This window comes from Lemur catta, chromosome 8 (assembly GCF_020740605.2).
Source record: "Lemur catta isolate mLemCat1 chromosome 8, mLemCat1.pri, whole genome shotgun sequence".
In the NCBI taxonomy this organism is placed as follows: domain Eukaryota; kingdom Metazoa; phylum Chordata; class Mammalia; order Primates; family Lemuridae; genus Lemur; species Lemur catta.
The window spans coordinates 10,787,545-10,809,477 of record NC_059135.1 but is presented as its reverse complement, the minus strand read 5'-3'; the positions used below and the strand labels follow the sequence as shown (position 1 = coordinate 10,809,477).

Sequence of the window (21,933 nt, the reverse complement as noted above, 5' to 3'; positions counted from 1 at the left end):
TGAGCTCAATGCTTCACACGTGTTAACTGAACAATGAGAAATATTAAACAAGCCGAGAGGTTAGGAGAAAGAGCACACCCCTCATGGTACCTCTCTTCCTTTCACCATGTTTCAGGTTTTACCTGAGAAATAGGAAAGAGAGGCAAAGAGGGCAATTGCTGACCAAGTAAGGAAAGCGATGTTTTCACAAACATATTCATTGGGAGCAGAAGCTGTTTGCCACTCACAGGTCTGACTTCTTTCTGTCTTCAGATGATAATTAACTATCAAATAACATCTTTAAACTCAACAGAATTGAGGATGTAAACGTGCCAGTAGCATTTGGTGCCCCACTTAAAATACAGGCACACCAACATTTACATCTTACACATTGTAGAATTTTTCTGGCATGGTGCAAAGTATGGTCTATTGTTACTCCACAATTATTAGGGATATGGTGATATGATTATTTCAGAATGTTTTATTTCCCCAAAGAAACCTAAAAATAGAAGGTTGGGGTTTTGTTTTTTAATCTTCCACACAGCCCTTTTTAAAAATGAGAATTCTATTTGGTCATCAATTTTCTATAGAGCAAACATCATTTATTCTACTCTATAAAAAGAAACCTATACAAATTAAGAAAGCACGTGAGAAAAACTTATTGTTTCTTAGTCTCTTCTTTCATCTCTTTTAAAACCTAAATTTTAGTTCTAGTTTAGCTAGGTTTGTTTCCTTCAAATTCTTAGCTAGGTTTGTTTCCTTCAAATTCTCGTTACTTTATCAATGAAGCACTTTATAATACAAATGGTTAAATGTTACAGCCCAACTCCCAAAAACATCATTTAAAATAACCAAAATTTGTACTGTTGACATTGATATCTACAGTTAAATCTCTATTCTAGTTAATGATGAAAACAAATGTTGAAATAAATATTGATCAAATAAATTCTTTTTATAACAATCACCTAAAATCTTAGTTTGTTCAAATACCTTTATCTTGTTCTATAAATAGAGAATGATATGGGTCAAATATTAAAAACAGAATCAAGGAGACTCTGACCACATAATAAATTAATACCTATCTATAAGAACCCAAGACACAAATTAATTTCTTATGAATGGACATATATTAAGAAAAATTAATGCTTTTTAAAGCTAATTCTGTGAAGCATATATAAAATTCACAACATAATCAGTTTGTCAGAATAAAGTGTTTCCAAATGCTGGAAACTTCTGCAATGCCAGCTCATCACATTATTTGCAAACTATACTCCTCTCTTCTACCCACAATTATGACCACCAGAAAACTGGCTCAACAGAACGAAGGGCAGGCTAATTTCCTTATTACAAATGTTTTTCATTTTCAGTACAGCCTTAGCCACAGAAGACCTAAAGCCAACTTTCAACATTTACTGAGGTGTCTACTCTTGAACTTAAAGGTGAACAACAAATATCCTTAAAGTGAAGAGTACATGATTTAGCCCTTACATCCAAGGCAAAACAAAACAAGACCTCCATGTTCCTGACTTATTATCCCTTCTTTTCAACATAAAAATGTTAAGGAATTTTACAGAAGATATACAGTAGCCCCAAATGATATGTGTGACGTCTCAGTGCAAGAGGAGACAACTGTAAGCCAGACATTCTGGGATGAACTTCCATAACTCTTAACTAAGAATGGGTCCCAGATGCATGCAGAGTTGACTACATGCTCTGTCTAACAGTGGCCATGTTGTGGATGGTGGGTCGGTCTGTGAATAATATTTCACAAATCCTGGTACAGAAACAAAAAGAAAATGTCACCCCTAATGACCCTCTTGCGAGACAATAGACAGATAGGTACTTCTCTTTAAATATGTAGGTCTTAAAAGCTCTTTCTCCTGAATCTTTTTAGGGCAGCACAAATAGAAATCAATGTTTCCCACTGCTGTTTACGTTGCCTTGGTATTGTGAAATCATAGAACAAAAGTACACAGAGTAACTCGATAAGATCACCCTTAGGGGGTCCGAGAAACTATCTTAAAGGAAGGGTTTTAGTTCTTGTATTAACTTTTTTTTTTTTTTTTTTTGTAGAATTGTTCCTTCCAGGGGCTGACCTAAATATATAGTCAAAAGAAAACTTCCACATAGAGATTAAGGTTCTTATATATGAACTTTACAGACCTCAGAACTGGCATTATAGAATATAAGTTTTTAAAATACTACAAAAGTACTTCACTTGGGAATTCTCAAATGAAAAGCTCTCCTGAGGCTGTTCCTACATGTTTATTTGACTCTCTGCCAGGTGTCATTGTGGGGTGGGGATCTTGCGTGCCCTGAGGAAGCAGTGGGAAAGAGCTGGAAGGGGTGGAGGCAGAGAACAGAATTCATGCACAAGGTTAAAAGCAGTTTTGTTTTCTGACTTTGTCACCATGAAACGCACCTGCTGTGATGTCCAGTGAGCTACTGGCGGTCCTCTGGCTGCTTCTGGAAACTGATGCTGGCATAGGCGCTTAAATCCTCACTGGAGCGGTGGGTGGAGCTGCTCTCACCACTGCCCAGGGGCTGATGAGGGGGCGTTGGTGGGGGAGGCTGCGGTTGAGGGGGGCGCTCCTGAGGGCGCTGCTTGAAGTCCTTGACCAAATCCAGGTCTATGTAGTTAAGACCATTCTCCAAACCCCCAGCAGCAGCCCCACACACTTGGGCTGACTCCTTGGGGACTTCCCCAAGCTCCCCAGGCTTCAGCCACACATTCTCAAAGGAAGCAGAGCTGTGGCGTTTCACATCCTCACTGCTGCTGCCGCCTCCGCTGCTAGCCCCTACGGCAGCACCCCCTCCGAAGGGCACCGTGTTGCCCACCCGGGTGGCACTAGGTGTGGAGGAGAAGGTCTCGGAGCTATGCCTCCTCCGGCACCCTTGTGGGTCTGCACGGATCACTTTGGCACTCTGGTTGCGGTTGGGACTGAGGTTCACCCTGGTGAAGGCGCTCATGCCCCCGGGTCCCTGCGGGCCCCCTAGCAGGGATGATCGGGCAGCCAGCTCAGCTGTCCCTTGAGGTGCAGCAGGAGAAGCAGAGGCTGCTGAGGATGAGGAGAGAGCAGCCGTGGCAGCCCTGGGCAGGCTCACCTCCTGTGCAGCAATGCCTGTCCGCATGTCAGCATAGCTGACAGGGGCAACTGGGGAGGTGTCCACGTAGCTCTGACGGGGACAACCCATCTGCATGGTCATGTAGTCGCCCCGGCTGCTAGGTACTGCCCGGGTGGGCCTGCAAACGCTAGTAGCCCCGGGAGGTGCGGGGCCCACTCTGCCCATCTCAACCCCGGAGCTCTCCCGCCAGGCTGCCCTCCGGCCCGGCCCCAGGTCCATTTTCATGTACTCCTCAGTGCCAGTCTCTTCCTCTCTGGGAGTTGGCTGGAGCTGGGATGGACACCTGACTGAAGGCGAGCTGTGGGAAGCCACGGGGCCAGATAAATAGCCAGGCTGATCACTCCCAAATTCAATATTCACATATTCCCCTGGGCTTTTGGGCTCCGGAGGGTGCAGCAGGGGCTGCTGCTGCTCTCGGGCCCGAGGTAAGGTGCTGGCCTTGGGATCCCCCAGGGATAGCCTCGTGGGCCGAGCCAGGCGGCTGTTGGTCTGGGCAGCTGTGTCCACTTTTCGAGGCCGATGGGCCTGCAGGACGTGATGGTGGGCATGCGGGAGACCACGCTCCAGCCTGGCCCCACAGTATCCCCCACCAAGGCTGTCGCTGCTGGTGGAGGAGGAAGAATCTTCTGCTGTTGCGGCATAGAGAAGGCGACCAGAGCTAGAGGAAAGGCGGAGGTGCTGGTGCCGAGCACCCTCCTCCGGCTCCCCAGGACGCTGGGTGTGCTTAAAGGATCTTGGCAATGAGTAGTAGGAGAGCACTGGCTTGTGCTGGGGGTACTCAGGGCCATAGTAGCAGCCGGAGGGGCTGCTGGTATTGGAGTCCCCCACTGGCGACATGTTCATGTAGTCACCTGTGCAAGGCAAAAGCTTGCCACCACTGCTCTCCACGGGAGGCTTGGGGTGGGGCAGGGCGGGAGAGGGATGGCCCCCTACGCCATTTGTCCAAAGCTTCCCATAGCTGCTCCCAGAGGGGGCAGCACTGCTGCTGCTGCTGGGCCCACCTCCAAGGTCAGGGGAGCAGCTGCCGCTGGGGGACATCATCATGTAGCCATTGGGGTCCACTCTCTGGGGATGGCGTCTGATGGGGTTGATGATCTGCTGGGGGGCAGACACGCTCTTGGGGCTCATGGGCATATAGTCCCCACTGCCCTTTCTGCTGCCCGGCACTGGGGCTACCCCCGGGGACATGGGCATATAGCCATCGTCGGTGTGGAGGGTGGCAGTATCTGGGCGGTGGTGGCCCCCCTGAGGCTCCAAGGGGTGCATTTCCAGACCCTCCTCTGGGTACGAGTGGGTGGGCACGAAGGCGGAGTGCCGGTGGCCCGGCAGTCGGCCTCCACTGCCACCTCCTGGTGGGTAGGCAGGCATCATCTCCGTATACTCCTCAATGGAAGCCACTGAGGACTGGGACGGGGTCTTCTGGTGGGAAATGGTGGGCGATGTGCCTGCCGAGTGAGTTCTCTTTCGGAACCGATTATCCAGATCTGAAGCAGTGGCTGCTTCATCCCCAGCCAAGGCTGGACTGGTGCCCAAGCCAGCTCCCGGGATGTAGCGGTGGCCATTGCCACCCCGAGACAAAATGTAGTGACCGTTGGGGGCGGTGAGGGTGGAGGCCCCCTTGCCGCCCATGCAGATATAGTTGCTCAGCTCCTCTTCACCGCGGGCCGGTGGGGTGTGGCCCAGGGAATCTGGAGTGACACTGCGGAAAGAACTTCGGAAATCGCAGGGACTGGAGCCATACTCATCCGAGGAGATGAAACCGCCGTCGCTGGGGGACCCGGACACAGAAGCACTAGACCGCCGTGGGAACAGACAGTCCGAGGTGGAGCCATGGCCACTGGTGCTGCTGGACGACAGACTGACCGGGCTGGTGGCCGAAGGCGAGCAGCGAGACGAAGGCATGGGGATAGAGCGGCTGTGATTGAGTGGGGGGTGCAGCCGGGCGCTGCCCCGATGCCGGTGGGCGTGGGTCCTGTTGGTGCAGGGACTCACAGGGCTGCCGTCCACCGAGGCTGGGCGGGACATGGTGCCTTCGCCGTCGCTGGAGGCGCGGACGCGAAAGGAACCCGGCTTCCCGCCCACCATGCTGGCTGGGGAGGTGGCGGTGATGCTCTCGGTGCGCGATCGGCGGGTTAGCCCCACCTGGCTGGGCGGGGGGTTGTTGAGATGGTGCCTGCGCAGGGGGACGCTGATGGGGTTGGAGCAGTTGGATGAGGACTGGCTCTTGCTGCGAGGGCGGAACTCATCACTCATGGCCCGCATGGCCTCCAGGATGGTCTCGTGCATGTTCTGGGCCACCACCGAGTCGTCCACCTGCATCCAGAACTCCCCGGGCCCCGTCACGGCGGAACGGCCCACCTCGATGAAGAAGAAGTTCTCAGAGTGGCCGCAGCGCCTGATGTTCATTAGCTGCAGCACCACTGCCGCTGCCTCCGAGTTCAGCTTCACGAAGCTGATGGTCTTGCTGGTCAGGCAGAGGCGGTAGATGCCAATCAGGTTCTTTGTCTGACCCAGGCCCTTGGGCTTCAGTATCACCTGCCAGACCTCTTTGAAGGCAGGCCCTGGGGGCGCATCCCCATAGCTCAAGTCCTCCCCAGCCTCGCCCAGGCCAGAGCTGCCGCTGCAGCTGCCCCCGCCTCCCACTCCGGAGCCCGCAGCCCCATCGTGGTGGCCCTTGGCACGGTTGTGCAGCTGCAGAAGAGCCTGGTACCAGCTGTCTTGCTCGGCCTCGCTGTCCGCCGCGATGGCAAAGTGCTCGTCCCGGGTATAGAGAGCTACCAGGTGCTTGTTCTTGGAGTCAGCCCGCTTGTTGATGTTGAAGCAGCTCTCAAGGGGGATCGAGCGTTTGGGGGCGCTCGACTTGTGCCGCCACTTCTTCTCATTCTCGTAGTACTCCAGGCGCGCCGGGCCCCCAGCCTCGCTGGCCGCCCGTAGCACGAAGAAACGCTTGTGCATGCTCTTGGGTTTGCGCAGGTAGCCAACCTTGCGCACATCCGAGAAGCCGTCGGTCTCCGAAGGGCTCGCCATGCTGCCGCCGCCACCGCCGCGGAGCAGAGGGAGGCGCCGAAAAACAACTGGGTGGGGGGCGGAGGCTCCTCGCCGCGGCCCCGCACATGCAAACAGGGCTGCAAGCCGCAGAAACCCCGACTCCGGAATCCACGCCGCCCCCCGCGCCGGGGAGGGGCAGCCAGAGGAGGACGCAGCAGCTGCGCCGAGGAGATAGCCTGAGCGGAGTTCACGGGCGTTTCACGCCCGGGGGGGAGGCAGTGTGTCCGGGGTGAGTGTGGCCGCGATCCTCCGGGGGCCAAGTCTCCTCTCAGCCGCCGCGGTGAGGAAGGAGCGAAGATGCATCTCTCGCTGCCCCGGCTGGAGTCCAGCGCAGGGAGGCGGCGGTGGCCCGGGGTCCCTGCGTTGCCCCTTCAGGCGCGCGCGCCTTCCCTTCTGAGTTCTCCTCTGGAAGTAGCGATTCCCGAGGCAAATTAAATATCCTTGGGCAGGGGGAGGCGGGCTGCCAAGTCCCAACGTTGCACGGGGTTCTCCCTCCTCCTCCTTCGCCTCCTCCTCCGCCTCCTCCCACCCCCCAACCGTCCCCGCCGCCACCAGCCGCCCAAATACCAGCTCAATCGCAGAGACCGCGGCGCTGCGGCTGTTGCTGCTGCTGCTGCTGCTGTCGCCGCCCGCGGACGCGTCCTCTGCAGCCCCCATTCGGGCCCATCTCGGCGGGCGGAGAAAGTGGCTTTTCCACGCGAAACGCTACCCGGCAGCCAGGGGAGCCGAGGACGGGCCGGAGGGACAGGCTCATCCCTGCCCCTCGCTCCAGTCGGCCGGGAAGGAGGGGAGGGGACAAGGGCGGGAGGCGAGGGGGGAGGTTTGGGAAGGATTCGGGGAATACGCCTGTTCCCCGCGAGGCGCTGCTGCTGCAGTTACTTCTCCCCTCCTCCTCCTCCTCCTCCTCGGAGAGTTGCCGAGAGCCCCAACCAAAACAAGCGGCGGCGTCTGGCTCTGCGCGCCGGCCCCCTCCGACCGCGCCGCCGTCTCACTCGGAGGAGAAAAACACGTGACGGAGCCTCAGCGCTCGGCAGCCGGGTCGCCGCCGCCGGGAGGCTCCCGCCCGGGTCTCTACATTCCGGGCCGAGCCCGCCCCGCGCCCGCCCTTCTCCGCCCCTCGGCCGTGCCGCAGCGGCGCCCGCGCGGGCCCCGGCGCAGCGCTAGGACAGCGCCCCTGCGCGGCCGCCCTCCCGGGCGCAGCGCCTCCCGCCCCGCGCGCCACCCAGGGCGCCCCCGGCCCGCAGGAATCCCCGCGGCGGGCGCGGGCGGGGGTGTTTGGGTGGTTACCCGAAAGCACGAGGGGAGTCTGGGAAAATGGGAGGGGGGCGAGCTCGGGAAGACGCAGGAGTGAGGGTGGGGGACGACGGGGGGGCACTGCGGCGGCAGAGCCCCGAGTGGGAGGGCCGGGGAGGAGAGGGCGCGGGAGCTGGGCTGGATCTTACCTAGCAGGTAAGATCGACCTCTGGGAGGAGGTTTCTAGTCAGGGCTTTTACTCCCAGGAAATATAAAGCTGGATTTCGGTTTCAGGGTGATAGACCATAGTGAGGAGACCTATATTTTTGTAAGGAAGGGACCTCTGGGCCAGCCTTCCACCTTGGGATCCCCGGATTTGCTGCCGTGAGGCACCTCGAAAGAGCGGAGGGACACCCAAGGGCAATGACTGCGGGGAGTTACGGTCACTCCAAAAGGAGAACAGAGATCCCCAGGAAGCGTCTCACGTCCCGCGCATTGGGATTAGCTCCTGATCAGTTAGGGAGAAAATGCAAATATCATTTTCGCCCTCTCCCCTTGCCCACCCGACCGAGACGACATTCACGCCTGAGGGCGGGGGAGGGCACAGGGGAAATTAGATGCCCCTTATCATATTCCGAAGTCTGCTTGTGATTTTAAAAAGATGTTAGGAACCTACGTAGGTTTCGTAAGGCCAAAACCCTACTGTGCAAATACTGGCTGAAATGTTTGTTTCACACACAGCTTCCACACCCATTGAACCACCCTATAAATTTTTAACCTTGACCACAAGGATAATCGGGAGAAAACAAGGATGGTGCCAGCTCAACTATACAGGAAAATGGGTACTTCGTGAGCAGAACAGGTCAGCAGCCTGGGTCTTCTTGGAGAGCCTCTTACACGGTTACCTTGCAGTATCAGTCTCCCCACAAGCAAACGCTCCCCGAAGTTTTTTGGTTTTATTTTTTTTTCTTTTAAGCTGACCTATAAACAAGCAGTTTGTCCTTGCTTGCTCAGCTGGCATTACGGACCTACAAAGATGACGTTTGTCATTCTGTTTGAGGCTATCTTATTTTACCACTCTATTCCTGGCCGGGGTGGGGTTTCTGCCACCTTTCTACCCCCGGGACCCTCCTCAGCCTCCAGCTCTCAAGCACTGCAGGATGCTGGCGGGGACACGCTGCAGTCCGGGCGCTGGGCATGCTCAATGGCCAGGACGCGCTGGGCTGCCGGGGAGCGCGCCTGGGCCTAATGCGGGTGAGGGGCGGGGCGGGTTTCCTGGGGCAGCCTGCTGATTGGTGGGGCTGCCTGTCTTTCAAGCCTTGCAGTGCAGGAGGGGAGGTGGGAAGAGGGGTTTAGGGTACCAAGGTAGGTTGCAAAGCGTAGTAAGGAAAAAAAAAAAAAGAAGAGGAACGAGAAAAAGAACCATAGGCGCCATTCAGAGGCGTGCGATACGTGAGTTGGGGGATCGGGTATCTACACAGGGGCGACTCCCCACCGAAGCCTGGGAGCCTCTCATTTCTCCTCTCACCTTCCTGTTCCCTGCCATCCTGCAGCCTCATCTAAACCTGGTTAATCTATAATTTGAGTACAAATGTTGAATTGAAAGCCCTCCCTCCTTTTCCTCTGACAGCTTAGTGATGTGGGCACACGTGCCCACTACAAGGCTATAAATAGCAGATATTTGGAAATGGTAGCAAGGCAGCAATAACAGCGACTGAAATTCTGGGGTATAGAGTGCTTTATAGGGGGCGGGGTAGGGAGATGCGGAATAGAGACGCCTGAAGTTAGTGGAAAAGTGTAAGTGCGCCTGGTTTTACCGTAGGCAAGAAATAAGAAAGATAATAAAAGGGTTATTTACTAGTAACAATGTATTCTAGATAAGGCCAAAGGGCTTTTTACTGGTTTGATGTTTAGCGCTGGCATGGGAGTGAGGGAGTACTTCACATTTTGTAGGAAAACAATTCAAATCCATAGATTTTTACTGTTCGAATGACCCCGTCCCTATCTCCCCCTCCACCCCAAAGAAGCTAAATAAAGGGACTTTACCGCTATGGGAAACAAAATACCCTGTCCTTTCAGGAAACCAGATTGCTGTGACAAATTCTGTTCAGATCCATGGGTTTGCTAAGGAAGATAACCACTGATCATAGGATGTTATTGCCATTTGTTCTTACTTTCTGATGTTTTACCACCTATGTTCAATGTGGTTAATATTTATTTTTAATTATACTATAGTAAGTTCAATTGTTCTCTACATTTTTTTTATTAATGAGTTGAGAAAACTCTGGAAATGCAAATTTACGTTTGGTTCATATAATACACAGAATAGGAAAGAGGCTTTTGTGGAATCTAACTGAAGTAATGCTGAGCAGGTACGAGTATTATCCTGTCACCTTACGCTAAATTAGTCTTTTGGTGTATTGTAATGAAATACACTGTATGAAAAATTTACTCCTCACTGCAAATTCACAGGAATGGGAAAGCAACCTATTACCAAAATATGTTGCTCAATGCTGCCATCTAAGGGACAATCGGAGCTGATTTGTGTAGCGCGGTAAAGTGCATTTTAAAAGAGGGCTGAAATGATTCATCAGAATATTGCTTGCCACACAGCTATGTCGATATCACAAATACAGTTATGATTCAAGGAGTTAAAATTTTACATGGCATGGGCGCACTTTTGGACAACATGTCTATAATTCGCTTTAAAATAGAATTATTGGCCCATGTATGACACTACCAAGAAAATTTTACAAGATGCAGGGGTGAGAAACCTGTGGCCTTCAGCCCACATGTGGCTTTCTAGGTCCTTAAGTGCAATTCAATCAAAAGGCCACACTTAAGGACCTAGAAGGCCATGTGGCCTGAAGGCTGCAGTTTCCCCAGCCCTGAATAGGTTATTACATATATCTCTAAAGTGCTTGAGTTGGGTAAAGGTGCAACTAATCATGTGAAAGTGATAAAGTATTTCTTCTGTCAAATAGATGCTTTCCTTAAGATGAATGGTTCAAGACGAAAGGAGCTGTTTAAACATCGGCATCTCTTAGAATTAATTTAGGCAATTTAGAACAATGCTCGGAGGAAAATCAAAACTAGTGGATTTTATCATTTTAAGGTCTATTTTTAAGATAACTCAATAGTAACAAATATTTGAATGCCTACTCAGCAAGACAATATGAAGTATGTAAAAAGAGACAGTGGCTTCTTATAGCTTTGATGGGGTAATAAGAGTGATAGTATAAAATAACAATAATTGATGAGTAAAGTTGTGTGTGTTAAATGTCAAATAAGTGATATTTACTTAGAGCAGATGGACAACATGGTAGACAAAATAACTAAAGAACTCTTTATGGAGGAGAAGAGTCTTAAGCTTAAACTTGAAGGGTGGCTATAACTCAGATAAGTGAGAAGCAGATTTTTTTCCCATTCAAGTTTTTTTGGAGAGTCTACTTGTGTTTTAGGCATTAGGCTAGGCACCGAGGATTTAGCTCTCTAAGGTATGATCCCACCCACAGGAAGATGAGTGAACACAAATACAGAGCGCTATGGTTTCTTTTTATGGAAAAAGTAAGCAAAAGCAAATGAGATCACTTAACAACCAACTGCCTTCTGACTTAAAAATTATCTATCAGTCACAGACAGTACAATTTGATAGTCTGTAAGGTATTAATATCTCTTTTCTTAATAACTTTGTTTTCCCATGTAAGTAAAACCTTTCATCCTTTTAGATTGAAAAATGTGAAATGGTAGAATTAATAGTAAGTTGGAAAGCCACATTTGGCTTGAGAACTTGCTAGATCAGGACTGTTTAGACCTGAGGATCTTGTTAAAATGCAGGTTCTGATTCAGAAGGCTGAGAGCAGGCTGAGGTGCTGAATTTTAAACACACCAGAGGAGATGCTGATACTGGATAAGTACCACCCTTTCAGTAGCACAGTTCTAATGACTGATGATTAATTGAAAGGCACAATGATACGGTGCTGTGAAATGCAAGCAGGGTACTTACAGTTTAGTATTATATACATACAAAAAGAACAACTGCAATAAAAATTCTATTAATTACTTAACTGAGGCATCACTGCATTTGGGGCTTCTCTCTTCTCAATCACAGGTATCAAATCTTTCTGACAAGTGTGAAGAGTTATTCTCTCTCTTAAATGTTTGTGTTAGTGTTTTTCAAGGTGTGATTAAAAATGCATATTTCTTACCTCATCCAAGTCCTACTGAACCAAAGTCTCTTGGGGAAGGATGGACTCCTAGTGTTTGCATTTTAATCAACATTGCAAGAGATTCTTATTTACACTAAAATTTAAGAATCATTGGCTAAAGCACAAAGAAAATTTTTCATTAGCTACTTCAACAATAGGCAAATGCACAACCTTAACCAGTAAATAAGGTCTCCACCTGTGGATGGTTTAGAATAGGCAATGACCCAAGCTTGGGTAAGTTTCAGGGCCTTTAAGAAAAATCAACTACTGACAATCAGCTAATGAGAATCCAGTTCTACTCTCATCTTGATTTCACCCTTCACTATCCTGGAGAACTTAGGGAAAATAAATGTACTAAGAACTAACACTGGATTTCAGAAAGACAGTAAAGCCTTCAACTCATGATTTCAAAACATTTTTTGTTTGGGGTATAAAGAAAACATGAGATCAGCGTGGATGAATTTGGAGCAAAAGCAAAAGGTGAAAACCCCATGCCACTATTTAATTTTTTCCATTTCAGAAATTCCAACTGGTGATATTTTGAATAAGTCCATAGCTGATATTTGTCTGAAAGAATTGCTTTTTCTTTTTTGTTTTAATTTTCTTGATTTCCTTAACTGCTATACTCTTATTTTCTTTTAGTCTTGTTTGATAAGGATTGGTGTCAATTTGTTATCCTAGATAATGCCACTAACTCTTATGGTCATCTAACCTAGAGAGAGAAGCCCCAGCTCTTTCTTATATTCAAAGAGCCAAATGTTTTATCTAGATAAGTACATCCCTAGAAGGCTTTGCAGACTTTACAACATCTTTTGTTGATTTTGCCCCATTCTTTATCTTAAAGTTATCTTTTTGGTTTAGTGTAGTCTAAAATTTGATAGCCAAAAAATGTTTTCACAATAATTCTTCAACTTCACTAGTCTATTTTTTAATGGGAATTCCAGTAATGGTGAATGTCCCCTGCCCTTTACTTAGTAGCCAGGGCCTGGAGGTAAAACTAGTTGGTTTTACTAATAACGAATAGCTGGGCCACCCACACCCCTGTCCTTTTTCTCATATCTCCTCCTCAACTGCAAGGTTAACAATCATATCTTTTTTTTTTCTTTTCTTCTTCTTTTAAAATATAGTTCCTCAAATAGGGGCCCATTGCTCCCAGGTTCTTCAGGTTAGAAAAACAAAACTGATCAGAAGCTTAGGAATATTAGCTTTGTGTGCATTGGGAAGACACGAGTTAATTTGAACTCAAGAAATTTGTAATTCCATCCCTACCTGTGGTGGTGTCTGGTGTGGCTCTACATGTGGGCAGAGGGTCACTCACATCAGAATCACCTGGGTGCTTGTTAAAGCTCCCTGAAACCTACCTCTAACTCTACTATGTCAGATCCTCTGTAAGTCAACGTGCACTTCCATCATTGCACACCCCTACTCCCATGAGCTTTATGTAAGCTAAGATTTGAAAACTACTGATTGGCCTGTCTCTAAAACTGTAGATTATTAATGAGGATATTATGAAATATATACAGGATTGACTGCCAGCAATTGTAACAAGTCTGGTCAATAGTTTTATTCTGAAATATTTTACTGTAGTGACTTTAAAACTTTTGACCATGACCTGTACTAAAAAATACATTTACAAACATATTGTACATCAAGCCCATACAAACATACACACAACTGAATACAACTTACCCTTACTACCTGCAAGGCACTGAGATGTTTCTACTTTCTTTCTCTTTCTTTTTTTCTTCCTTTCTCTTTGTCTCTCTCCCTCTTTCCTTCCCCTCCCCCCCAATCTCATACTCTTTCTCTTTTAATGCTTGCTAAGACCCACTAAATTAATTTCCCAATATGCTAAAGGGTCATGACCTATAATTTCAAAACATTGCCTCACTATGAGTATTTCTGAATTCAAAAGCAAAACAATGATTATCTCTATCCTTGGTTGCACCATTCATAGAACTCCTAAGGAGAAAATTCACAATGCTTACAATGGATTCTAGTTCACTTAAATAATATTATTTTTAGTACCAACCAAGAATGATTTTACCACTGCTTCTTTTCTTAAGCTGTAGCCAGTCTGTAACTACTAAGCAATGAAATCTGATGCACTTACAATCTTTCATGCAGCTTTACAATGGAAATCTGAAGACAGGTGAATGCAAATTAAGAACATTGAATGTAATTCAGTTACCATTTTTCTTAAAATAGACACTTATTATCACTTCCCATTATTATTTTACTGTAATATTGAGCAAATGTCATTTACTTTATAAAGCATTTGGGGAAAAGAAGTGAGACATTATAAATGCATTTTAAATATATTCATGTAACTTTGTATGCATCAAGATTTTTTTTTCGTTGTTTGGGTTTTTTTTTTTTGCCTGCATACTTGATGTCCTGAAAGTATACATCAGTTTTGGATTGAGGCTAAAGGAGAAAGGAAATGTCCTCTTTTATAAAGAAGATAAATTTTATAAGAAGTATTACTTATTAGTAATTTAAATTATTGGTTGTAGGAATAACATTAATTTTATTAATAACATTAATTTCATTAAAATTAGTAATTTAAATTATTTTATTACCATCGATTTCATAATTTTAATTTCATTAAAATGTTGCTATTTTGTGTTTAATTTATCAAACATAAATTTATCTGATTTTGAGGAAATTAAATTTTAAGGGCTAATTTCCATTTTTTCATTCAGCAGATATTTATTGGGCACTCGCTATGTGTCAGTCACTGTTTAGAGGTGAACTAACTAGTCAACTGAAAAATGATGAAGAATGTTCCATGCAGAGGAAATAGCCAATGAATGCAAAGGGCCTGAGATAGGAGCAAGTTGGCATATTCAAGGAGCATTAGGGAGATAAGTGTGGTGGAAGCAGAGTGAGAAAGGGGAGAATAAGAGGAAGAAAGCCTAGTGAGATAACAGTGGATAAAATTATAAAGGATCATGTGGGCCATTTTAAGGCCTTTGGTTTTTACTCTGAATAAGATGGGAAACCACTGGAGGGTGTTTAACAGACATAATGTGACATATTTTAAAGACACTCTAGCAGCTCTGTTGGATATAGACTGTTGAGGGAGGGGCAGGGATGAGGGCAGAAGCAGGTAAACCCATTAAAAGGCTGTTGCAGAAATATGGTCAAAAAATTATGGTCATCAGTACAAGGTGAGAAGTGGTCAAATTCTGAATATATTTTGAAGGTGGCATCAGCAGGATTTGCAGATGGTTTGGATGTGATGTGGAAGAAAAAGAAAGAAGGATGACCCGAATGTTTTTACCTGTACAACTAGAAAGATAAAGTTCCCATCAATGGAGACAGTATGTAGTTTTCTTTTGCTGGGTTAACAAACTACTCCAAAGTATCAGAAAATCAACCATTTTATTATGGTTTAGGACCCTATTATGCCCTAGGATCCTGTGAGTCAGGAATTCAGACACGGTATGGTTGGGATGGCTTAGCTCTCTGTTCCATGATGTTTGGGACCCCAGATAGGGTGGTTAAAATGGCTGGGGGTGACTTGAATGGTTGTAGCCTGGAATCATTTGGAACTTTCTTCACCAATGTGTCTGGAATTTGGGCCAGGATGACTGATGGCTAGGTCAACCAGAATATTTACACCTGGTCTCTCCATGTGTCTTGAGTTTTTCACCTGGATTCCAAAGGTGAGTGTCTGCAGAGAGACCATCTCAAGAGCAGACATGCCAAGAGGGCACTTCCAGAGAGTGGGTGTTCCAAGAGAACCAGGAAGAAGTTGTGTAACCTTTTATGATCTCACTTTAGAAGTCACAGAGCTTCATTTCTACTGTATGTATTCTATCAGTCAAAGTAGGCACAAGCCCAGCCAGATTAAAGGAGAGGGAACCTAGAACAGAGTTCTTAATGGGAGGAGTAAAAAATTTGTAGACTTTTTTTGTTAAACTACCACAGATTGGAAGACTGTGGATGAATAGGCATGCGGGAGATGGGGAAGAAGATCGGCAATTCTGCTCCAGACATGTTGAGTTTTGGGGGTTGTTGAAGCTCCGAGTGGATGTAACAAGTAGGCATTTGTATATATGCAACTGGAGTTGAAAAGATGAGTCTAAGATGAAAATGTAAGTGTGAAGTTTGTCAGCATAGAGTGAATTTAAAGCCCATGATACTGGATAAAATCATCAAGGGAGAGAACATCGATAGAGAAAGGAATATGGCCAAGACGCCAACAAAGAAGACTGAGAAGAACAAATAGTAAAGTTGCTCTTTTTTTAGGCAAAGGGAGAAGACAGAGAACAACTGGGTATTCACTGCTGATGATCAAGTCAGAGGGAGACTTGGGATTGGCATGGGCTTTAGCATTGTGTTTGCATTATGTGTAAGACAGTTGGCATTGGTCTCACATGCACACAAAATGTTTAGGATATGATTGGATTCTTCAGTGAAATCATAAAAGTTCAACACACTCCTCAGCTGTATACGATAAATCTGTAGAGTTTATATGGATGATTATGGCAACACATTTCATATTTCATAAATAACCTTAAATTGAAAAATATGCTGTGAAGATAGAGATACTAAAGTACATTGTATGTTATATTTAGTTAATTCTCACCATGCACTTTAGCATTCTTCCCTCTGAGATTAGCCTTCTAGGCATTCTTAAAATTTTGAGAGAATACTAGAGAGGGAAAGGGAAATATTAATAGACAAAATTACCAAGATGACATATTCTATTTTTATCAAAATTTTAATATTTTAGATAAAAGTTAAATTCTAGAAATCTATTTCTAGAATTATTAGATTTTACTGATTTAAAATTTTCCCAAATAAAAAATAATAGTTTTCCATTTTATTTTGAATTACTTTAAAAATTTTTGTAAGGAAATTTAGTGCATTCAAAGAACAAATATTAATACCAATGCCTAGTTTTAAGTTGGAAAATGTGGAATAAAATCTTATGTAAAATGCATCAATGCCCAACATTATAATAATGTAAAATAAAAATTACTATATCATTGGCAGTGCACACAGTTTATGAAAGTGTAAAAACCATAACTCTTCCAATCTTTATAGAACTACAAAATACAGTTGGCTCTGGAACAATGAGGTAGTTAGGGGTGCTGACCCCACAAAATAAAAAAATCTGAATACAACTTTGGATTCCCTAAAAACTTAACTACTAATAACCTACTGTTGACTGGAAGCCTTACCAATAACATAAACAATTGATCAATACATATTTCATATGTTATGTATATTATATTCTGTATTCTTACAATAAAGGAAGCCAGAGAAAAGAAAATCATAAGGAAGAGAATCTATTTACTATTTACTAATGTAGATGGATCATAATAAAGGTCTTCATTCTCATCATCTTCACATTGAGTAGGCCAAGGAAGAGGAGGAAGAGGCTTGCCATCTCAGGGGTGGCAGAGGTAGAAGAAAATCATGTTCAAACCAGTGTTGTTCAAGGGTCAACTGTATACTTAAACACAACCCTGTGGATTATTTTTCAATTTTTTCATCATGGTATATAAGCAAAAACAAAGCAAATGCATGTACAACTTGTCACATGTCAACTGAGAATGGCAGGCGACCCATCCCACCCCTGTCCTGTGGTGGTCTGCCCACTCCCCCAGGTGTCCCTGCTCGTGCACGTGGTGGACATTTGCTCAGATTAACAGTGCTTTCCACAAAATTGCTTGCTCTCTTTCAGTTTGTCCAAGATTGGTTGTGGTTTATTTGTTGGTAACTCAAAGCATTTAAAAATTGCCCAAACAAAAGCCATTTCTCTTCTGTCACAACAGACTTTTCACTTTTTCTATTCCCTGTTTTCCTTCCTACCACGTTTCAACTGACTCTAAAACGGAACACAAGGGGTGGTTCAGGACCACGGAGAGCGTGAGGAAGGGGAACTACCAAAATGTTTTAGTCATGTAGACCGGGGGAAGAGATGACCTGGAATTGTTTCTGGACAACTTTCATTTCAAGAACATCTTTATAAAGAATAACAGTGGAATTCTGACTCCCCAAAATTTGGGGGGAGTGATTTTTCTGGACATTCTAAACTTCTCCATCTAACGGCTGATGAGAGGATGCTGAAAGTAGGAATAGCTGTAAGTTTGCAGTGCACAATTTACAGTTTGCTACCATTTATGTAAAGTTTCACATTTTTGACAGTTATGGGACTCACCAGTCCACCACAAGAGAATTAAATCATATAGAAACAGCAGAGTTTAGAGTAGGTGAGTGGGGAAAATAGACGTGGGCTCCAGTTCCCGAGGTCTCTAGAACTGCCCCGCAACCTGCAGCTCATCTTTCAATTCTGTGAACTACCCAGAATCCTTCCAATAATTATCCCCCTCCCTTTTTAATTTTCCTTAAGTTAGTTTCCTTTGTTACTTGCAACTGAGTGTGTTCTACGAATGCAGATAGATAGACAAAGAGAAGAAGGGGAAGGAGTACAATAAGATTGTACTCCTAGAATGCTAGGAGTACAACAAGATTACAGGCATGAGGGCAGGAACGTGGCATAGGGTTTTCTGGGACGCTGAAAAAACTAGCTTAAGACAATTGAGGGGTTTGTAAGGAAGATATTTAAACAACTTCTCTATACCACAATGGGGAAGGAGTATAAATTCCTTCAGCCTCCTCAGAGGGTGGTTGAACAAGAACTATAAAAATGTCAAACGCATATGCCATTTGAGCCAGCAATTCCACCTCTAGAAATGAATTCTACAGTAATAATCATACAAAGATATTTTCTGAAATGTTATTTTGTCATAGAAAATGACTGAAAACAACATACATGACCATGAATAGAGAACTTGCTAAATAATTTATAGTACCTTTACATATTAAAATACCACCTAGCCATTAAAGATAATATAGTAGATTTATATGTGCCAATAAGAAATAATCCCCACAGGAAAAAAAGCAAGGTGCAGAACTGTATCATAAATGTTCTCATTTATGTATTTTTTAAAAATCACATGTATGCTTTCATATACATAGAAAAATTCTAGAAGGACAAATAAGAAATCTTAGCAATGGTTTTCCCTGGGAGAAGGACTCACTTTTTATTTTTTATATTCTCTAGTATTTCTTGTTTGGGTTTTTTTTTAACCCAAAATACATAATACATATGTATTGCATATGTATTACTTATGTATTACTACCTGAGTTAAACCACTATAACTAAATATGGTTAAAGTATAGAACAATGTTTTTAAACCACTATAACTAAATATAATTAAGGTATAGAACAATGAAAACCTTAAAGATGTATATACATAGTTATCACTTGCTTAGGAATTGTGATGTAGGTACTGTTTTAAGCCCTCTACGTATATTATCCCACTCAATCCTTGCAGAGACTCCTTGAGGGAGGTATTATCTTCAAATGCAGATGAGGCTGCTGAAACTCAAAGAGTAAAGATGCTGTGATTTCATACTCTGCTCCAAAGCCCTAGTGTTTAACCATCCTCCTTTTTGCAACCCTGTGTGCTGAACTGACTTTGCTGTAATATTCCCAAGGAGAGATTTCTGTGGATAAAAACTAAATTTTCTTGCAGGTAGTCTATTAGTGACATCCCATAAAAGCTTCATAATGGCTAATAAAACAAGTCACTAAATAAACTTTTCACTCTGTATGAAGTGCTTAGATTGGGAGTAGTGTTTTCCTTAAACTGATGGTAAAAGATAAGCACCACCTCATACGTTTCATCGGAGAGCAGTATACAACAAATGGTTTCTCTCTCCAGCAGTGGGAGCCATTGAATCAGGACAATGACACAGTTGGACTTTCACGTTAGATCACTCTTGGTGGTTTTGGAGGATGGAAAAAGAGGAGATTGGAGGCAGAGAGGCTACTGATGTGGAAATTTGTTGGGCATCTACCCAGAATTCACTTTTTTCATCTTTTGCCAGGGGTACCCTGATATCCTGTGAGTCAATTCACAGAATGGAAATCAGTTTAGGCCTCAGATCTGCACTGCCTTGGTTCACTCAGCTCTGCCACTTGACGTCACTGCAATGTAGACAACTTATTTAAGCTCCTTCGTGCCACAAGTATCAATACATGGGAATAATAATAGCATCTCACTGAATTGTTCTGGGGTTTTAAACAGGTAATACTTGTGTTATCAATGTTCAGTACATATTAGCCATCCTCCTCATTATCGTTGGTGCCCCCAACCATGTGTGTTTGAAGGGGTGGCATGAGTTGCACTAGTCCTCGTGTCCCCACCCCTTAGTTCCCCACTCTACTGCAAAGCAGGGCTTAGCATATAGTGGCGGGATCACAAATCTTCACAGAAATTCCATCTTTAAAGAAGAGGCAGGAGTTGGCCAGCTTGACTTTCACCTTAACTTACTTTATTTTTCTTAAGTGTCACAATATCACCAGATAATGCTTTATATTTGTGTGTTCTCTAAGAGTTTAGAAGGCCGGATCTGTTCCCTGCTGTCTTTGGGTGAGCAACAGATATGAGTTAAATAAAGGGGGCTGAGGAAAGTATTCTAGGAATGGTACCATATGAATGATGGTAGAAAAGTTGCAGAGAAAAGCAAGCATTCCGTGGGGATGCAGTAAAGGGAAGCTGAGGTCATGTCCATATGAGAGACCCTGCATTTAAAGCATTCAGCATCCAGTGACCATCACCACAGCCATTATGAGAAGTGGTGACTACAAGGGGAAGGAGAGTGCCCTCTCCATTTGAAAAGCATTCAGAGCATCTAGTACCACATTATAGCAGGCACTCGGTATTCAATTGCAGAATGGAATGTCATTAATAACCTTGTAGGCCCACATAGATGACTTTGAATACAGATCCAAAAGTTTGGACTTACTTCGTCAGTAATGAGGAGCCTTTGGTAAGACCAACAGGGGAAGTAACATCAGCAGATCCGGGAAAGAGACTAGAACGGCAACCTTGGGGAAGGGTAGGCTAGTTGGGAGTCTCTTTCAATAGGGCTAATGAGATCATGAGGGTTTCAGGCTTGTATGGTGGAAATAGAGAGGAAGGAATGGGTGCAGGAAAAAATTCGGAAGAGGAGATAATGGGTTGTAAAGACAGATTGGAAGTTTGGGACAATGGTAAGAGAACAGTTGAAGATGACTGATTTTAATCCTGAGTGCCTGGTAGGGTGATGAGATACCTACTCACTCACCCCCTGACCCCAGAAACTTTATTACTCAGAAAAAACAGCCAGAAGTCAGCATGTTTATGCTAGTTCCCTACCCGCCCTAAGTCCACAGGGTAATGCAGGTGTCAGGTGGATGCTGTATACCGAATGGACTGCAGTACAGGAGAGACAAGTCCAGGGCCACAGGCCCAGCAAGCAGCAAGTTGCAGGTACCTTGACCCACTTAGTTTCCTCTACAACCAGCTGCAGACGCTGCTCAGTATCAGGGGATGCATCTGCCTGCAGTCTGGCCACTCGGCAAGAATGTTCAGAGACTGAACTTGGTTGAGGCCCATGACGGATACCTCTTCCAACACCATTCTTTTAAAGTTCACACATCTGATGACTTTTCAGGTATAACTGGCCTAAATTTACTTTCTTTTCTTTGCCAAAACCTAACCAAATTAATTTTTTCTTCCCATTCTCCTTATTCACGAACTCTAATTGCTGGTAACTTTGAGAGCATTGGTTGTCTTAATGTCATTTCCCAACAGTAATTGTGTGACAAGTTCATTTCTGTAATGAGCACATTGAAATTATTTTTCTATCTTCTAAAATAATATTTTGTTGTGAACAGTTTCCTAGCATCTGCCATCTGTAATCTCACTTCTTATCTTGTTTGGGGATTCTTGTTTCTAAAATAAAGATTAGCACATACATAAAATAATATCGTTATTATACTTTTCATCTGAACTTTAAAAAGGTACTGACTATTTTACTTCTTAATTCCTCTAGGTAACATAGGAGTATTTTGGAAATTTTTATATTGTATTAATTGAAACATATCAAGGTTGATTGATTTCTAAAGACCATGAAATATACCTACATAACAGAAGACAAAAGTAAAGATTAAAACTTGCAATTTTTTATTCCACTCCATGAATTCTAGCCTAGGCTATTTCTGGTACATCTGCACTGTGGAAGGAAAAGGTTATTTGAAGAGTTGTTGCTATATTTGTTTCTAGCAAAACTAAAGTTTTTTATTCCAGTTCCTCAACAAATGGAAAACTGAATTTTCCAGGAGTTCGTCAAAGAACAATTTTTAGGACTCTGACTACCAAAGGTTAATTTTTATCTTTCTAAGTTATAATATATTCATGGGTCCTTTAGACATTAAAATAAAGGTCAACAGTTTGGGGTGGAGGAGTAGAAAATAAAAAAGGCCATT

The 21,933-nt window shown here is 44.6% G+C and overlaps 1 protein-coding gene across 2 annotated transcripts in view; it reads right to left on the bottom strand.

The window, feature by feature from the left end:
• Positions 1-6,826, bottom strand: part of IRS1 (insulin receptor substrate 1) — a 56,892-nt gene extending 50,066 nt beyond the window's left edge. For both annotated transcript variants that reach the window (XM_045559049.1, XM_045559050.1), the window contains exon 1: positions 2,402-6,826. In XM_045559049.1, coding sequence (XP_045415005.1) covers positions 2,422-6,132 — 3,711 coding nt within the window. In that variant the 5' untranslated portion in view covers positions 6,133-6,826 and the 3' untranslated portion in view covers positions 2,402-2,421. The remainder of the gene's footprint in view (positions 1-2,401) is intronic.
• Positions 6,827-21,933: the final 15,107 nt, after the last annotated feature.